We start from the raw sequence: 15702 nt of genomic DNA on the forward strand, positions 1-15702 counted from the left end.
TCTGGAAGTGTTTTTGCTGCGCGCGTGCGCGGTCTGCACATGCGCAAAGCGTGAAAATCGCGAAAATTGCGCTTTGCGCATGCGTGAAATGGCGCTGCACATCACGTTCGGTTTACGAACTATTCGGGTTATGAACTGCGATCCGGAACGGATCACGTTCGTAACCCGAGGTATTACTGTACCTGACTTTTAGAAAACATCTGAAGGGGAGTTTTTAATGATTGATGTATTTATCATGGTTTTAATATTTTATTGGGAGCCCCCAGAGTGGTTGGGTAAAACCAGCCAGATGGGCGGGGTATAAATTATTATTATTATTATTATTATTATTATTATTATTATTATGAGTCTGTCGGCCCAATGGCAGACCTTGGGGCAGACCTGTACTTTGAGACAACCCTACGGGCTGTGCTACCGGTACCTAACTTCCTCGCTTCCTGCACTGCGATTTCTCCTCTCTGCAGGCTATCCTCACCAAGTCGGCGCTCCTTTCACTCAACAAGGGGGAAAAGTAGGACTTGTGAGGGATGTGGCTTCAGAGAAGGTGTAACCTGGAAAGAGTTCCAAGAACTAAACAGAGATGCCTGAAGAGCCAGGTTTGGCCCTTGGATGTAAGGTTCCCCACCTCCTGTACTATAGATATTAAGGATATTGACAGTCTTTGAGTTGCTGATACGGTGCTTGAGCCTTTTCCATAACCTTTCTTATTCTTTGTTTTCACTAGCTTTTAAGGGCCAGTATGTGAAACCTTATGTGAAAACAAATTTATTTTGCCACAGTGTGTGTTGTTTAGTTTGGGATGTGTATTTGTCGGAAGGATTTTGTTAATGACTTCTTTATGGTCCCCAGCTCTTCATCAACAGACAGCACCTGTTAGTTTGACATCCTCAAAGCAGTGAAATGGAATTCAGAAAATGGTGAGGCAGAACGAGAGATCTACTTGTTAACACTGGAAGAGACAGGCAGGAAAATTGACTGTGACAGCAGGCCAGGTGGAAACGTAGGTGGATGGGAGTCATTACTCTGAATAATCATTCATTATCCTGGAACTGTTAAAACAACAGATCAGAGCCAATAACCCTAAATGTTTTGGATGTTACCTTGAACTCCCAGAGCAAGTATAACAGGACTTTTAAAAATCCAGATAACTTAAAACCAAATACTATGGTCGTGGTTTTTCTTCAGTAATGTTTTTTTTTCTAACTCCATTGGATCGAACAAGCCCAAAGTTCCCGGGGAACTTTCTGGTGTAAAATAATGTGGGACACTCTTCTGTTTTTCTGTAGCTAGCTGTATCATGCAATTCCATTCTGTATGGTTGGTATTCATTACTAGTCCTACCCACTGAAGTTCATGGTTAAGAGTAACAGGTTTCAGTGGGTCTGCTCTGGTTTGGACTTGGGGCTCAGCCAGATTCCCGATTGTCATGTTCTTAGAAAGGATGGGTCCAAGTGGTTTTCCACTTGTCCTTCACTTTCTAGGCATGGATCCAATAGGTTTTGGCCCTTGTGTCCATCACTTTCCCTGGGAAAACCCACTCTTTAGCAATCTGAAAAATGTTTGCTTCGATTCAGTAGTAAAGATCAGGTGTCCATGGGGGAACGTGGCATGACAACGTGTAGCAGTGATTTTAGATTGATGCTGGCAAACCGCATCAGATAAAAGCTAGCTATCAAAACCCTCAGCTATCAACACAACGTACAGTGCTGGCAAACCTTCCTGTACGTCAGTATGCACAAACACGCATCCACTAGTTGGGTCAGGGGGACATTAGAGGGCAGCAGGTCACTACTGGGCTGGCCAGAGTTGGGAGGATCCTGATGGAACCGGTTAGAGCAGGTTAGAGCAGGGGAGGCTGGTCCAAGCCTGAAGGGTCAGACCCAGGTTAGGAAGAAGACAATGGGAAAATGGCAGAGTGGTGGAAAAACCCCAAGGATCACAAGATTGAGAGGAGGGGGATGTTTAAGGAGTAGGCATGTGACAGGGCGAGGTCTGAGAAGTATGTGAGGACCAGGCACTTCCTCTATGGCGGAGTTTTGGGGTGTTGGCAGGATGTGACCTATGCAAGGACACCACCTCTTTTGGAGTTGACCACTTGTCATTGGATGAAGGATGCACCTCTAGTTAATCATTGACAGTTCTGAAACTTTACAATAAAAGGGGGTGCCTGCTTTCATTCTGGGCGACCTTCCGATCCACATTCTGTCTCCCGCTGTGTTCTTTATCCCGTGCTCCCCACAACAACGAGCCCTTACCTGAATACCACCCTGTTGTGAAGCAACCGAAAAAAACTCTATAGAGAATACAATTTCCGATGATAAAAACATACAGTGAGATGATGATACTATGTAATGGTACCAATGCCGAGTGGCACAGATCAAGTTGATTTAAATGTTTCATTAACGACGCAGCTGGACTTTTCGTCCAAAAGAGCCTGAGGCTACTATGAAATGCAAAAGGTATGTACCAGTCATTGCTTAAATGGGAGCTCATTCTAGTGCTGGCATATGATGTACACACAGTACTTTATAAAATAATCTACCGGAAAATTATTACATCACTCTTCGCCTACCTTTTTCTGTTATAAATGATATTCCTGTTATACTTAATTTGGCAGTGTTTGACTCCTAGGCACTCAAACTAATCATGTCACGCATACCTTGAGAGACACGGACAGCATCCCTTTGGACTATATTAGAAATAACTTGTTGGTCGTGTTGCCCATTCAGGAGAAAATCCTGTGTGTATTTTGGATTTCTTTGCCAACCCTTAATTGGAATTGATGAACTAAAACTATTCAAGGGTTGCCAGGTTATTTAAATCGGTACTAGTGAGACTGATGAAAGTTGTGACTTTTCCCATAAGGGGATAGGTGAGAGCAGACGCGTTAATTGTGTATGTGAGTGTGTGCGGCAGGGTGGAAAGAGAGAAAAGAAAGGACCGGCTTTTAAGGTGTGAAACTTGGCAGCTTTGCACTGTACAATGGGCATAAGAAACCACATTTTTCTGTCCATGAGCACATCTGACTTGCTGCTATTTCACAGTTGGATGACTGTATTGTTAAAGTAATGGAATGTTTTTTAATAAATGCAAATCATGAATTAAGTGCTTGAACTGGCTACAGTTGCGCTCTCTGGTGTGTAATTAATGTGTGTGTGTTGGAGACCCATGTCTGCGGGAGTGTTTCATTTATTATTTATAGCACACATTTCCCCCCCTTCTTTTTTCTTTTTTCCTTCTAGCACACCTCCTCGCATACACAGAAACGTCCTATACCTGCAGTGTTGATGGTAAAGCCCTGCTAACAGATACGGCTTTAGCCATTGCTACCTCAAATTGCTATCTTTTACTTCAGTGTTTAATAAGGAAATTTCCCAGTCCAGATAACTGTTGGGCTCCAGATACAACCGTGTTCATGGACTCATGACTTCAGCATTTTGTAGTAGCTGTTGTTGTTGTTGGCATCTGTCTGCCTCAAGAGACAATGGAATGTGCCTCTCAGAGTGAAGTCAAATTGCGCACAAGCCTGGGCCGTGTGCATGAAGGTCCTGGGCTGCCCAGACATCAGCCTCGCTGATGGGGTCCAAAGGAAATCAGAGCAATACATTTGGCACCATCATGGCTGCAAGAGTTGCCCGAAGGCGGCATACAAGGCGCTACCCAACTCTCTTAAGGACTCTACTCCAGATTTGTGTAAGGTTTACTCCTTAGCGGCTTGGCCCTTTATTCTCCCAAAGATATCCCGCAAGGTAGCGGAGGTTTAGGAACAGTGCTTTCCTTCTCCTAGATGGGCTACTTTCGCAGATTGATGAGCTCCATCTGCCCCTCCCTTCCCTCTACAGCACATGTAGAAACCGCCCTCTTAACCACTGGACCCACTATTGGTCTTGTCCACTCAATCCTCCTGAGCCTGTCTTCACATGAGAGGAATTCCCTATCTCATTGAGGGTTTGAGACCCATCAGCTACCCTCACCTGGTTTAACTGGCCAGTCGAAACTGTTTCCGTGGTGTGGCTGCTGTCACATGCTGACAGTTACTAGGAACCACAGGTGAGTGAGTTGTGTGCAGGGTGTGGAGCAATGGTGGACAAACTACTCCAGAAGGAGCACAATGTATCCCCCACCACAGGTACTACTCACCCCCTAACACCCCATCAACCCCATCTTCAGCACCACCCCATAGATAACCAGTGTACTTCTTCATGACCTGGAAAGCTGTCTGTGGACAAACATTGGCTGCCTCGGCCTGAAGCGAAATGACAAGTTAACGGTCCAGGGGTCCTTTACCTTTACCTGCTTCTTAAAACCACAAACCTAAGCACTTTAGAAAGTCAAGACTACATTTATTTTAAAAATGCGTATTTTATTTATTTCATAAAATTTATTCAACCACTTGATTGTTAAAAAACCCCAAACCCTGAAAATTGTTTACAAAAGATAAAACAGTAAAATTGAGAAAAATTTGCAACCATACTTTAAAACATAAGCAAGTTAAAATACAAAATATTAAAATGTGTTACATGTGTTTGGTTTGGTTTTTTTTTTTTTAAAAAAAACAAGTTTAAGTGTTCTGAAATGCACGTTAATTTTCCACTAGTCTGCTGGGGGCAGGCAGAGTTTGCAGATCACTGTTCTGTAGGTTGCAATCTTATGCTCACCCAAGGCCCACCCATAGCTGCCAAGTTGTCCCGTTTTTAAAGGGATTTTCCCTTATGCTGAATAGGCTTCCTCGCGAGAAAAGGGAAAACTTGGCAGCTATGGGCCCACCCTACATTTAGGCTCCAGACAACTGCAGCAAAGTTTTGGTTATTTAATTCATTATTATATTTTTTATGCCAGGAAGTGCTTGTGGGATTTTTCTGCCTTAGATGCCAAGCTAACCCGGCAGCTTTGGGTGTTGTGCATCTTGACATGGTTGGTGGGTGTGTTTTGTCCTCTCATGAGGAAAACAAGCAAGGCTTAGTGGAACTTCAGTTAATCACAGCCTTATCAAGGGAGTCACTGTCATGTGCAGAGTTGTTGTTTTGTTCTGCTATTTCATATCTTGAAACTGCTGTGAATGCAAATGTTACGCTTGCTTTCATCTCTGTCAGAGGAATGCAGTTGACAAGGCCATAGAAGGAATGTTTCAAACACAGAAGCTGCCAATGAATGGGCATATCACAGCTCTAATATTGTCAATCGCTCTTCCTTTACCAGTACTTCCTAGTTCCTGAGGTTAATAACCACTGGTTACCCACTCATGTTAACTCTGAGCTTAGAAATACTGCAAGTCAAAACAATATGCTTTCTTTGTAGTTCCTTACAGAAACATGAAAAAGGAGATTACCAGCACTTTTAAAGCCTCAGACCTGGGTAATTAAAAAGCCACTTCTTCTCATACCATGTACAGTATATGTGATATACACATACACAAAGACTCATACTCCAATCAGTCACAGTCCTTTTCATCATGGCCAACCAACCTCTACTTAAAACCTATATAATAATAATAATAATTTTTTATTTATACCCCGCCCATCTGGCTGGGTTTCCCCAGCCACTCTGGGCGGCTTCCAACAGAAGAATAAAATAACTGATTAAAGATTAAAAGCCTCTCTAAACAGGGCTGCCTTCAGATGTCTTCTAAAAATCGGATAGCTGTTTTTCTCTTTGACATCTGATGGGACGGCGTTCCACAGGGCGGGCGCCACTACTGAGAAGGCCCTCTGCCTGGTTCCCTGCAACTTGGCTTCTCGCAACGAGGGAACCGCCAGAAGGCCCTTGGCACTGGACCTCAGTGTCCGGGCAGAACGATGCGGGTGGAGACGCTCCTTCAGGTATACTGGACCGAGGCCATTTAGGGCTTTAAAGGTCAGCACCAACACTTTGAACTGTGCTCGGAAACATATTGGGAGCCAATGTAGATAGATCTTTCAAGACCGGTGTTATGTGGTCTCGGCGGCCGCTCCCAGTCACCAGTCTAGCTGCCGCATTCTGGATTAGTTGTAGTTTCCGGGTCACCTTCAAAGGTAGCCCCACGTAGAGCGCATTGCAGTAGTGCAAGTGGGAGATAACTAGACCATGCACCACTCTGGCGAGACAGTCTGCGGGCAGGTAGGGTCTCAGCCTGTGTACCAGATAGAGCTGATAGACAGCTGCCCTGGACACAGAATTGGCCTGCGCCTCCATGGACAGCTGTGAGTCCAAAATGACTCCCAGGCTGCGCACCTGGTCCTTCAGGGGCACAGTTACCCCATTCAGGACCAGGGAGTCCTCCACACCTGCCCATCTCCTGTCCCCCACAAACAGTACTTCTGTCTTGTCAGGATTCAACCTCAATCTGTTAGCCGCCATCCATCCTCCAAGTCCACTACCTCTTGTGGGAGTCTGTTCCACTGTCAGTTCTTACTGGTGTTTAGTCAGTAACTCCTTTCTTATAACTTGAATCCATTGGTTTGGGTCCTAGCCTATGGAGCAGAATAAACAAGCTAGCTCCATACTCCATGTAGCAGCCCTTTAGATATTTGAAAATGGCTTTCATGGCTCCTCTTAATCGCCGCTTTACCAGCTTTAACATACCCAACTCCCTCAATAAGGCTTATTTCCAGACCCTTTGTCATTTTGTCACCCTTCTCTGCACACATTCCAGTTTGTCAATATCCTTCTTAAATTGTGGTGCTCAGAACTGGACACAGTACTCCAGGTATGGTCTGATCAAGGCAGAATAGAGAAGCACTATTACTTCCCTCGATGATGATGATGATGATTTATTGCTTATACCCCATCCATCCAACTGGACACAGTACTCCAGGTATGGTCTGACCAAGGCAGAATAGAGTAGTACTATTACTTCCCGTGATAATAATAATAATTTATTATTTATACCTCACCCATCCAACTGGGTTGCTATACTTCTGTTGATGCAGCCTAGAATACCAGTAGCTTTTTCGCTGTTGTATCACTGTTTATTGCAAGGGACCCAGGTTAAACCACAGAGCCTAGGGCTTGCTGATCAGAAGGTCGGCGGTTCGAATCCCTGTGACGGGGTGAGCTCCTGTTGCTCGGTCCCAGCTCCTGCCAACCTAGCAGTTCGAAAGCACGTCAAAGTGCAAGTAGATAAACAGTGGGAAGGTAAACAATGTTTCCGTGTGCTGCTCTGGTTCGCCAGAAGCGGCTTTGTCATGCTGGCCACATGACATGGAAGCTATACGTCGGCTCCCTCGGCCAATAACGCGAGATGAGCGCCGCAACCCCAGAGTCGGACACGACTGGACCTAATGGTCAGGGGTACCTTTACCTTTACCTTTACCACTGTTTATTAATGTTAAGTTTATAGTCTACTAATACTCATATATCCTTTTCACATGTACTACTGGTAAGCCAGGTGTCCCTCATCTTATACTTGTGCAGCTGGTTGTTCCTGCATAAGTGCAGAAGCGTACCTTTGTCCCTATTGAAATTCATTTTTTTAGTTTTGGCCCACTTCTCCAATCTGTTGAGGTCATCTTCAAGGCCACAACTTCCTCTTTGCTTCCCTAAAGAGTCTCACTTGGCTTTCTGGCACCTTTTGTGACATGTAAAGAACAAGCTCTTTTGGAACAAGACATGAGTATTGGCACCTCATTTGTTACAAAACAACAACAACAACAACAACAACACAGTATTGATACAAAAGATTTGGTTAGTTACCTGTACTTCACTCTCTCATCTCTGCAGTCTTACTATATATTTAAAGATAGCAAATACATTGGTGGTGAGGTAGAGAAAATATGTTCCATATTGTATTTACCAAGGGTTCCCCCCACAAAAAACTGTTTAACGCTAAAACCATAAAGCTAGTATTATTGCCTTTAAGACACAATGCTCCATTGATTGAAGAATAGCTTTTAAGCCAATTAAAGTTTGGCAGCCATCCTACTACAGGCAATGCAATGCTTGTTAACAGTTCGTTTTTGTTACACAGTTTTCAGTATAATTGTGCATTTCTAAAAAGCCTATTTAATGCTTATGAGTATTTTGAAATCTCATTTTTACAGACATTTTTAGCCTTTGCTTTCATATTGAAAGGTATTTTAAATGTTATGGGCACCCATATATTTAATACAGGGGAGACAAAAATGTTACTAGTGTGTAGAAATAAGCTATGCAGTTAACAAGCAGTTAATGCCTGTTTACATTTTAAATATCCTTCGGGTTCTGAAAATATACACAAATCTGTTTGAGTGTCTGTATTATTAATGGCAACTCTATCAATACTGTGGCCTATGGACCCCTTTGGAGCATTTAAAAAAAGGCAGTTTAACACAGTAGTAAGCTTTCACAACTGTTGAAACAAAAAACAGAAAGCCTGCAAAATCTTTATAATTCATTAATACCCAATATGCAATATACTAGGCTTTGTGCTAATTTCTCACACATCATCTTATTACCTGTCAATGCTGAAACAGATTATCATGGGAATTTGAAATAAAATTTAACGAATACCTGATTTGTAATTGTAATTTGCAAACAACTACAATCAGAAACTTCATTTTCCAGGTCACAAGCACAATATCCTCAAGGAAGCCTGATCTGGGAGGAGATAGTTCTTCATTTCATGGATACAGATGATACATTTCTTTCCATTGTTTGTTATGCAACTTTCTGATGATGTTTTGAATCGTATCCATCTTGTGTGAATATTCTCTGCAAGCCAATGTCCATAGTTTAAAATACTCATAGACTAGTGAAGCAATTTTAAAGTTGGAAATATCTACAGCGAGATCCCCTTATCTGGTGCAGCAGTTATCTAAACTGAACACAGCCACATTGAGCTAGCGTTACACAAGAAATCAGGGACGCATCACTCACTGACAGAATAGGTTTACAAACCCGAGGCTGTGGGAGTAACTCAAGGTGACTTAATTCCGAGCAGATATTATTAGGACAGCACTGCAAATTCCACACCAGGCGTTACTCCCAAGTTAGCAAGTCACCCGCACTTAACCTGGGAGAAAGGCCACCATCCTACACCCCCTAACTTGGGAGTAGGCGCTATTGAATTCAGTGAGACTCGGCGCCTAGTTTAGGCACACATAGAAATTGAACCTGCAAATAAACATGCATATGGGGTTGCACTGCAGAATAACACAAAACATGCAGCCCCATCTCGTGCACGTTCCGCCGATTTCCATCCCCCAAGTAAGTGTTCCTCGAATTGAAATTTGCAGCTGCGAGGGGGGGGGGACCTCCCCTTTTGACTGACAGCTCCTCCAGAGCAAAGCCTCATCTGAGAGTGAGGTGGGTGGTAGGGGGGAGATCTTGCATCAAAGCAAGGGATCGCTGCCTGCAAGGAGAAGGTCGTTCATCCGGCTAAGGGTGTAAGCCAGGCCAGATCCACCCATCAGGGCGATCCCTGCCTCTAAGGAAAAAAACTGCTCTGCAGCCTCTCCTTGGGTCTGGGAGGTAGGTGGGTGGGTGTAGTAGCCACGGCGGGTCACAGCCAGGCGCAGCTTCGCTCCGATTGGCGCTCGGCCTCCCGTGGGGCGCGGCGGTTGGCTGGCGAGGCCGCCACTCCCGCTACCCGCCTCCTCCCGTGCTCCGCGGCCGCGAGTGAGAGCGAAGGGGAGCGTCGGGCGGAGGTGGGCGGCGCCTGAGCTGGAGGTCGCGGCGGCGCGGAGGCGGGCAGGCAGCATGGCAGCGGCTCTGGTGCTGAGAGGCTCCGCCAGTTGGTTGCGCAGGCAGAGGAAGGTCTGTGTGGGCAGCGTGGCGATGGGTAAGGAGCGCCGGGCTGCGGGGAGAAGAAGCTCGGGCTATGCTGCTCGTGGATCCTTGCAAGAGGAGCAGGAGAAGAACGACCAGGCCTCCTGCTAAGGAAGCCCCGAGGGTAGATGGGGCTGCTCTTTCCCTCTCCACCCCACAGCCCCTCGCCTTGTCACCCAGTGCAGGGGCTGACAACCCTTTGCCCAAACTTATTGGCGCCCGCCTAGTGCGCCAGCTGCATAGGTAGTAAATCAGGTGCAAAGAAGCGGTGTGTTAGAAATGCAGTCTTCCTTAACGATGACATCTGCGTCTTGCTTCTCCAGAGCTAGCCTGCCTTTTTTCTTTTTTAACCTCCTGGTCTGAAATTTGCATAGGCTTGCAAGGTGCTGATCAGGGGCTTTCGCAGAAGGAAAGTTGCAAGGTTGTATGACTTGCATTTTGCGCCCTTTACAAGTATTGTGCCCGCGCTGTTAAAACCCACACAAGCTGTAAAATTATATTGGGCTAATATCAGAACGTACGGTCGGCTGAAGAGAAGGCCGGTGTAATAAATACTTTAACGTGTTTACTTAAAATAACGTGCGCCGTGTTTAAAACAGGCCACAAAAGTTTATGTGACGCTAGTGACCTAACATATTGAGTTAATGGTATTTATAATCTGTGCTCACATTTGCTTTTCACATAATACTGATTATTTTTCTCGCAGAGAACTCGGCATTTTATTAATTGCTGTGATCTTGGACCGTTTTATACATACATGTAAAACTTGGTACAGGTGTGGTTAGTGTTGTTGTACCATGTACATTATCCTTTTTGTAAAGTTAGCCATAGCCTTGTGGGTTTGCACAAGCGATATTCATGCTGAAGCACAAGCCAATGTCTGAATTCCATGGAGTTTGCTCTGAGATAAGTGTACAGTACAGTATCTAGGATTGCAGGGTAGTTTCTCATCTTTAAAGGAGCAAATTTAATTGAATGCTTTTACTTGTCTGCCCTAGTTAGGTTATTAGTAACGCCAAATAATATGAAAGAAAATGTTTTAAAGCCCTCTGGTTTGTCCTTAATCAGTGACCTCTGTGTGTATTTTTCCATTCTTTTTGATAAGGAGTTCTGTGCTGTCAAAAGGCTTGCATGCTGTCTTACTAGCAAAAGCCTGGCTTTGTATGAACCAGCTTGTTTTATTGGGTGAAACTATTGACATCCAATATTCAGTGGTGCTTGTTTAACTTCCCAAATGACTTAAATTCCTAGTGTCTTTAAATAGAACAACATGTGACCACATAACAGTGAATTTCAATAAATTAAATGGGTTCTCAATAGGACTTGTACAGAAGTTCTGTACCATTAAAATTGTGCCCTATGAGTACAAACGTCCTTAATTCAAAACGCCCCTCTGTCATGAACTCATGCACTGACTTTAGGGAAGACATTTCTCATCCCATTCCCAGATCTGTAATATGATAAAACTAAAGATGGCTTGCTTTACAGGGTGGTTTTACGGATTACCAGGAAAATATACACGGAGCGCTTTGAGCACTTCAAAATTACTATATAAGCAATGAGTTATATATGTACATATATATGTATGCTTGCATGTATATTATATACAGTATTGTTGCCATCATGTGTCAATAAGTCTTTGGTCATGTTAGAATCGTAGAGTTGGAAGGGACTCCGAGGGTAATCTAGTCCAACTCCCTCCTGCAGCGCAGGAATCTTTTGCCCAATGTGGGGCTCAAACCCATGACCCTGAGATTAAGAGTCCTATGCTCTACCAACTGAGCTATATACTGCATTTATGCGCACACCACATACTTTACACAGTTGTTGGATTGTTCAGCAGTGTGAAATTCCTTCGCTTGCTTATCATGCTTATGGCATTAAAGTTGAAGTCCTAAACATGAGCAAGCCCCAAAGAGCACAGTGGTGGTGTTTACTTTTAAGTAAACATGAATAGGATTGGTGCCGCACATCATTCATTTCCTAGTGGCTTTATGACATGAAGGTAATTAGACTTCTTGTCTGTGGAAATCAACTCGTTCCTTATGTTTACTGTCCTTTAGTGTTTGTAAGTCATCCTTGGCTGTTCTGTGACTAAGTCACATGATTACACAATACTACATTTTAAAAAAAATGTGGAGAGCCTTCAATTGCTGTAGCTCAGTGATAGACAGCTTGTAAGGGGTCTTAGGCTGAATCTATAGCACCCCTAGATAGTGCTAGGGAAGCTGTCTGAAATCCTGAAAACCTGCTGCCAGTCACTATAGACAGTGTAGGTTAATGAGACAGGATTTGCATCTGCAGAAGCCATAACAGCTGTTATTCAGCAGGGCTTGTTCTTCTCTTTCCCTCTGTAAGACCTTGATATCAACCTCTCCACAAATCACTCCATGTTTGGCACTACTTGAAATATTGCAGGGGTAGGGAATCCGTTGCCCTCTAGATGTTTGATTACAATTCTCTTTAGTTTTAGTTAGCAAGGGATGATGGAAGATGTAGTCCCTCAACATCTGGAACAGAGCCTGCATCTCTGTTGTGTATGCCCCTTTGTCTGTATGGCTACTGTGACATAGAAGATCATCGCAAACCCCCTATCGAGCAGGTACAGAGCCCGTGGTCCTCCTCCCGATATAGTTGGACCTCAGCTCCCATTAGCTCTTATCTATTGGCCATGCTAGCTGGGGCTGATGGGAGTTGGAGTCCAGTAACATCTGAACAGGTCCCCTATCTGTGTGATACGAGGTGTGAAATAGAAGCCTTGTGTCTTGTTGTTAAACTGTTGTACCCCTATTTATTAAAAATATTTTTAGTAATATTGCTCCTGGGTAACTTTCTACAGGTAGAGAACAAGTTTGTCTCAGCTTGCACATCTTCTGCTGGCTTGATAGTTGTCGGAGGTAACTGGTTAGGACTCTAATCAGGAAGTCTGATACAAGATGTTGGCGTATTAATCATGGCACCAACAATATCGTGTGGAGAGCAGCTACATCTGTCTTCTGTTGGGGCTAAGAAGGAGCTTAACATTCGAAGACTAATAACTCAGATGCTACTGATCTGAGAAGGAACGCTTCCAATGTACTCTTGTCACTTCCTGATTTTTCAATATGAATGCTATTTTTCTTTCCATAAGCTGTTGAGGTTGAGCAGTTTGGTAAATTCCATGTAAGCTTGATATTCATTCATAATGATGCCTGGTATGATTCTACTCCATTTTATTTTGCTTTAAGTCAACGTTTCTTACAATTGGCAGTCAAACTGAGAACAGATGGCATTCAAGCTCTAAGCTAGGATTGTATTCATTTAGAAAAGGAAATTATTGTTTATCCTGTTGCCTAACATTCCCTGTTCATGTATGCCTAGTAGCTAGTGCTTACGTTACGACTGAACGGTGCAATACTGAGAGTTGAGTGCCTCTTAGATTTTTTCCAGTGGGTCTTGAATACACTTTTTCTGAATTTCATCTATAGCCCATACCATACTGTAGTGTTACAGGTTCTAATTCTGTTGATGGCTACTCTTGGCATTCGAGTGTTTGTCATTTGCCTAATTTTCAAGAACGTTCTACTAACACCAGAGGATAGCTTTCAGACTGCTGGGGAAAGGCATTAAATAACTGTGGTGTGAAAGTTACCCATTATGCTTTTTTTAAAAATGCATCTTTAGTCCATGCAGACAAACTGCCATATGATAATAGTTTGCACATCTCAACATCTGGTGGACAGCTGTTTGTGTCTTGAATTACAGCTGATACTAACTGGCTGGATTGGCAGTCAGGAAAAGAAAAGGGATCAGCTATGCGTGGAATCTGTACAATCTTTCCTGCCAGTCCATATTAAGGTTGAACTCATTCTCCTTGCCCTGTAACCCAAGAACAATGGGTAATCAAGTGGAATTGTTTTAGAATTCACATGACAAAATTTAAGCAGAAATGCCCCTGCAACTGAAAGTTAAAGGCAACATACAAAGCACACCTTAAAATAATTTTGCATCGCTTTGTTGCATGAGATTACTCAAAATGGTAACTATTACAAATTAATATTATTTAATTTAAATATTATTATTTATTAAACTAGGGTAAACATTTGTTAAAGAATAAGAAAAAATACTGTGTTTATTAAAGTTTTCTTAAAGATGAAAAAAATGGCAAGAACAAGTTCAAGCAAGTTTAAATTCTAACTGAAATATAACATAAATAGATTTTATCTGTGCGTGGTACAGTGGCCATGATAAAACATAGGAATAGTACAGATGTCTTCAATCACATATCAGTAGCAGATAAAAACTCTTGCCAGGGCAGGCACCAGAGAAGCTGGGAAAAAAGACATAGCACTAATAATATATGACATAATAATTAACAATACAAACTCAGAGATGAACAACAGCATGAAGTTGCTACTGTAGATGGTCACAAATAACGGTAACCTAACTATGAATTTCTTAAATCTGAACCATATAATCTGTTTTTGTTATGGAAATGTATTTCAAGATCATTTACTAATGCTGAAACTCTTGGAACTGTCTTTAGTGTCTTCTAGGGCAATGGCTTCCAAAACTGCTGTTGGATTCGTTGGTTTGGGTAACATGGGAAATCCAATGGCGAAAAACCTTGTAAAACATGGGTACCCTGTTATAGCATATGATGTATTTCCAGAAGCGTGTAAAGAATTTCAAGACTTGGGCTCACAGGTATAGTAGTATCTTATTTTAAGAATCTTACCTCGTAAGTGGTTGGGGCGGGGGCTGTGAAATTCCGTTAATTCCATCTCAAGATAGGAATTGTTATTTTTTTAAAAAAAAATCCACTCTGGGCAGCGTCACAAGTTAAAACACAGCAAGACATCAAACATTAAAAACTTCCCTATACAGGGCTACCTTCAGATGTCTTCTAAAAACTGTATAGTTATTAATGTCCTTGACATCTGCTAGGAGGGCGTTCCACAGGGCAGGTGCCACTACCAAGAAGGCCCTCTACCCGGTTCCCTGTCACCTCACTTCTCATAGTGAGGGAACTGCCAGAAAACCCTCGGTGCTGGATCCCAGTGTCTGGGCTGAGTGATACGTGCTTCCTATGTGTTGGGTGTGATTGTGGCCTGGTTCAGACATCCTGGGCACCCATGGCTAGTTAAAACAAAAGAGACTCAAGCTGTGGTTTGTAAAGTTCAGGTATAATTTCTCAGTTCAATAGTTCACTCTCCTCCTGATGTGCACAAGCAAGAGAGGGATAAAGACTTGAGTAGGGTCAAATGGGCCCTGATCCTGACCGGCTCACCCTACGCCTTTCATTGTTGGACTACAGTTCCCATAACCTTTGCTCATTGAGGGTCACAAGCTCCCCACCTGGATACTGTACTTAAACCCATTCTTTTTCCTTTTTTGTAACTATATGGATAAGCTATAGTTGACCAGAATGTCTTAAGATGAAATGTATGTGCCTGTAGTAATGATGATTTGGTTAACAGTGAATTAATTAGCATCATGGAACAAATAAAGGGTTCTTACTGTCACTTGTACTCTGCCTGGACCCTTGATGCCCTCCGTCTAACCAATCAGCCTTTACATCTTTGTGCTGTCTCTTGTTAAAATTCATAGGAGCAGGAGGATACGGCAAGATTTCACCCTTCCATTGTCGCATCTGATTCTGTGGCTTAGCTACACGGCGCTGTTTCCGTTCTACTGAAGTACTTGTAGTACTTGCTTAAAAGGTTGAAACAATAAAACATGAAAGGATAACTTCTGTTTCAATAGGCAACAGAACACTGATCTTTTTCTTACGCCCTCTTTCTTGAAAGGTGACAGATTCCCCAGCAGATGTAGCAGACAAAGCTGACAGGATTATTACGATGCTTCCATCTAATGCTAATGCAATAGAAGTCTACGTAGGCTCCAATGGAATTCTGAAGTGAGAATTTCCTCTTATCTTCCCTCCTCTCCCCCATTTATAAGCCTAATAATAAAATAAAGCATTTATGCTACATTCTG

At 43.1% G+C, this 15702-nt stretch overlaps 1 protein-coding gene across 3 annotated transcripts in view; it reads left to right on the top strand.

The window, feature by feature from the left end:
- The first annotated feature begins 9621 nt into the window (after positions 1-9621).
- Positions 9622-15702, top strand: part of HIBADH (3-hydroxyisobutyrate dehydrogenase) — a 78883-nt gene continuing 72802 nt past the window's right edge. Inside the window, exons 1-3 of one of the 3 annotated variants that reach the window (XM_035128969.3) lie at positions 9622-9847; positions 14249-14409; positions 15513-15622. In XM_035128969.3, coding sequence (XP_034984860.1) covers positions 14263-14409; positions 15513-15622 — 257 coding nt within the window. In that variant the 5' untranslated portion in view covers positions 9622-9847; positions 14249-14262. The remainder of the gene's footprint in view (positions 9848-14248; positions 14410-15512; positions 15623-15702) is intronic. The other 2 variants (XM_035128967.3, XM_088654296.1) reach the window with 2 other exon arrangements.

This window comes from Zootoca vivipara, chromosome 11 (assembly GCF_965207765.1).
Source record: "Zootoca vivipara chromosome 11, rZooViv2.hap1.1, whole genome shotgun sequence".
Lineage (NCBI taxonomy): Eukaryota > Metazoa > Chordata > Lepidosauria > Squamata > Lacertidae > Zootoca > Zootoca vivipara.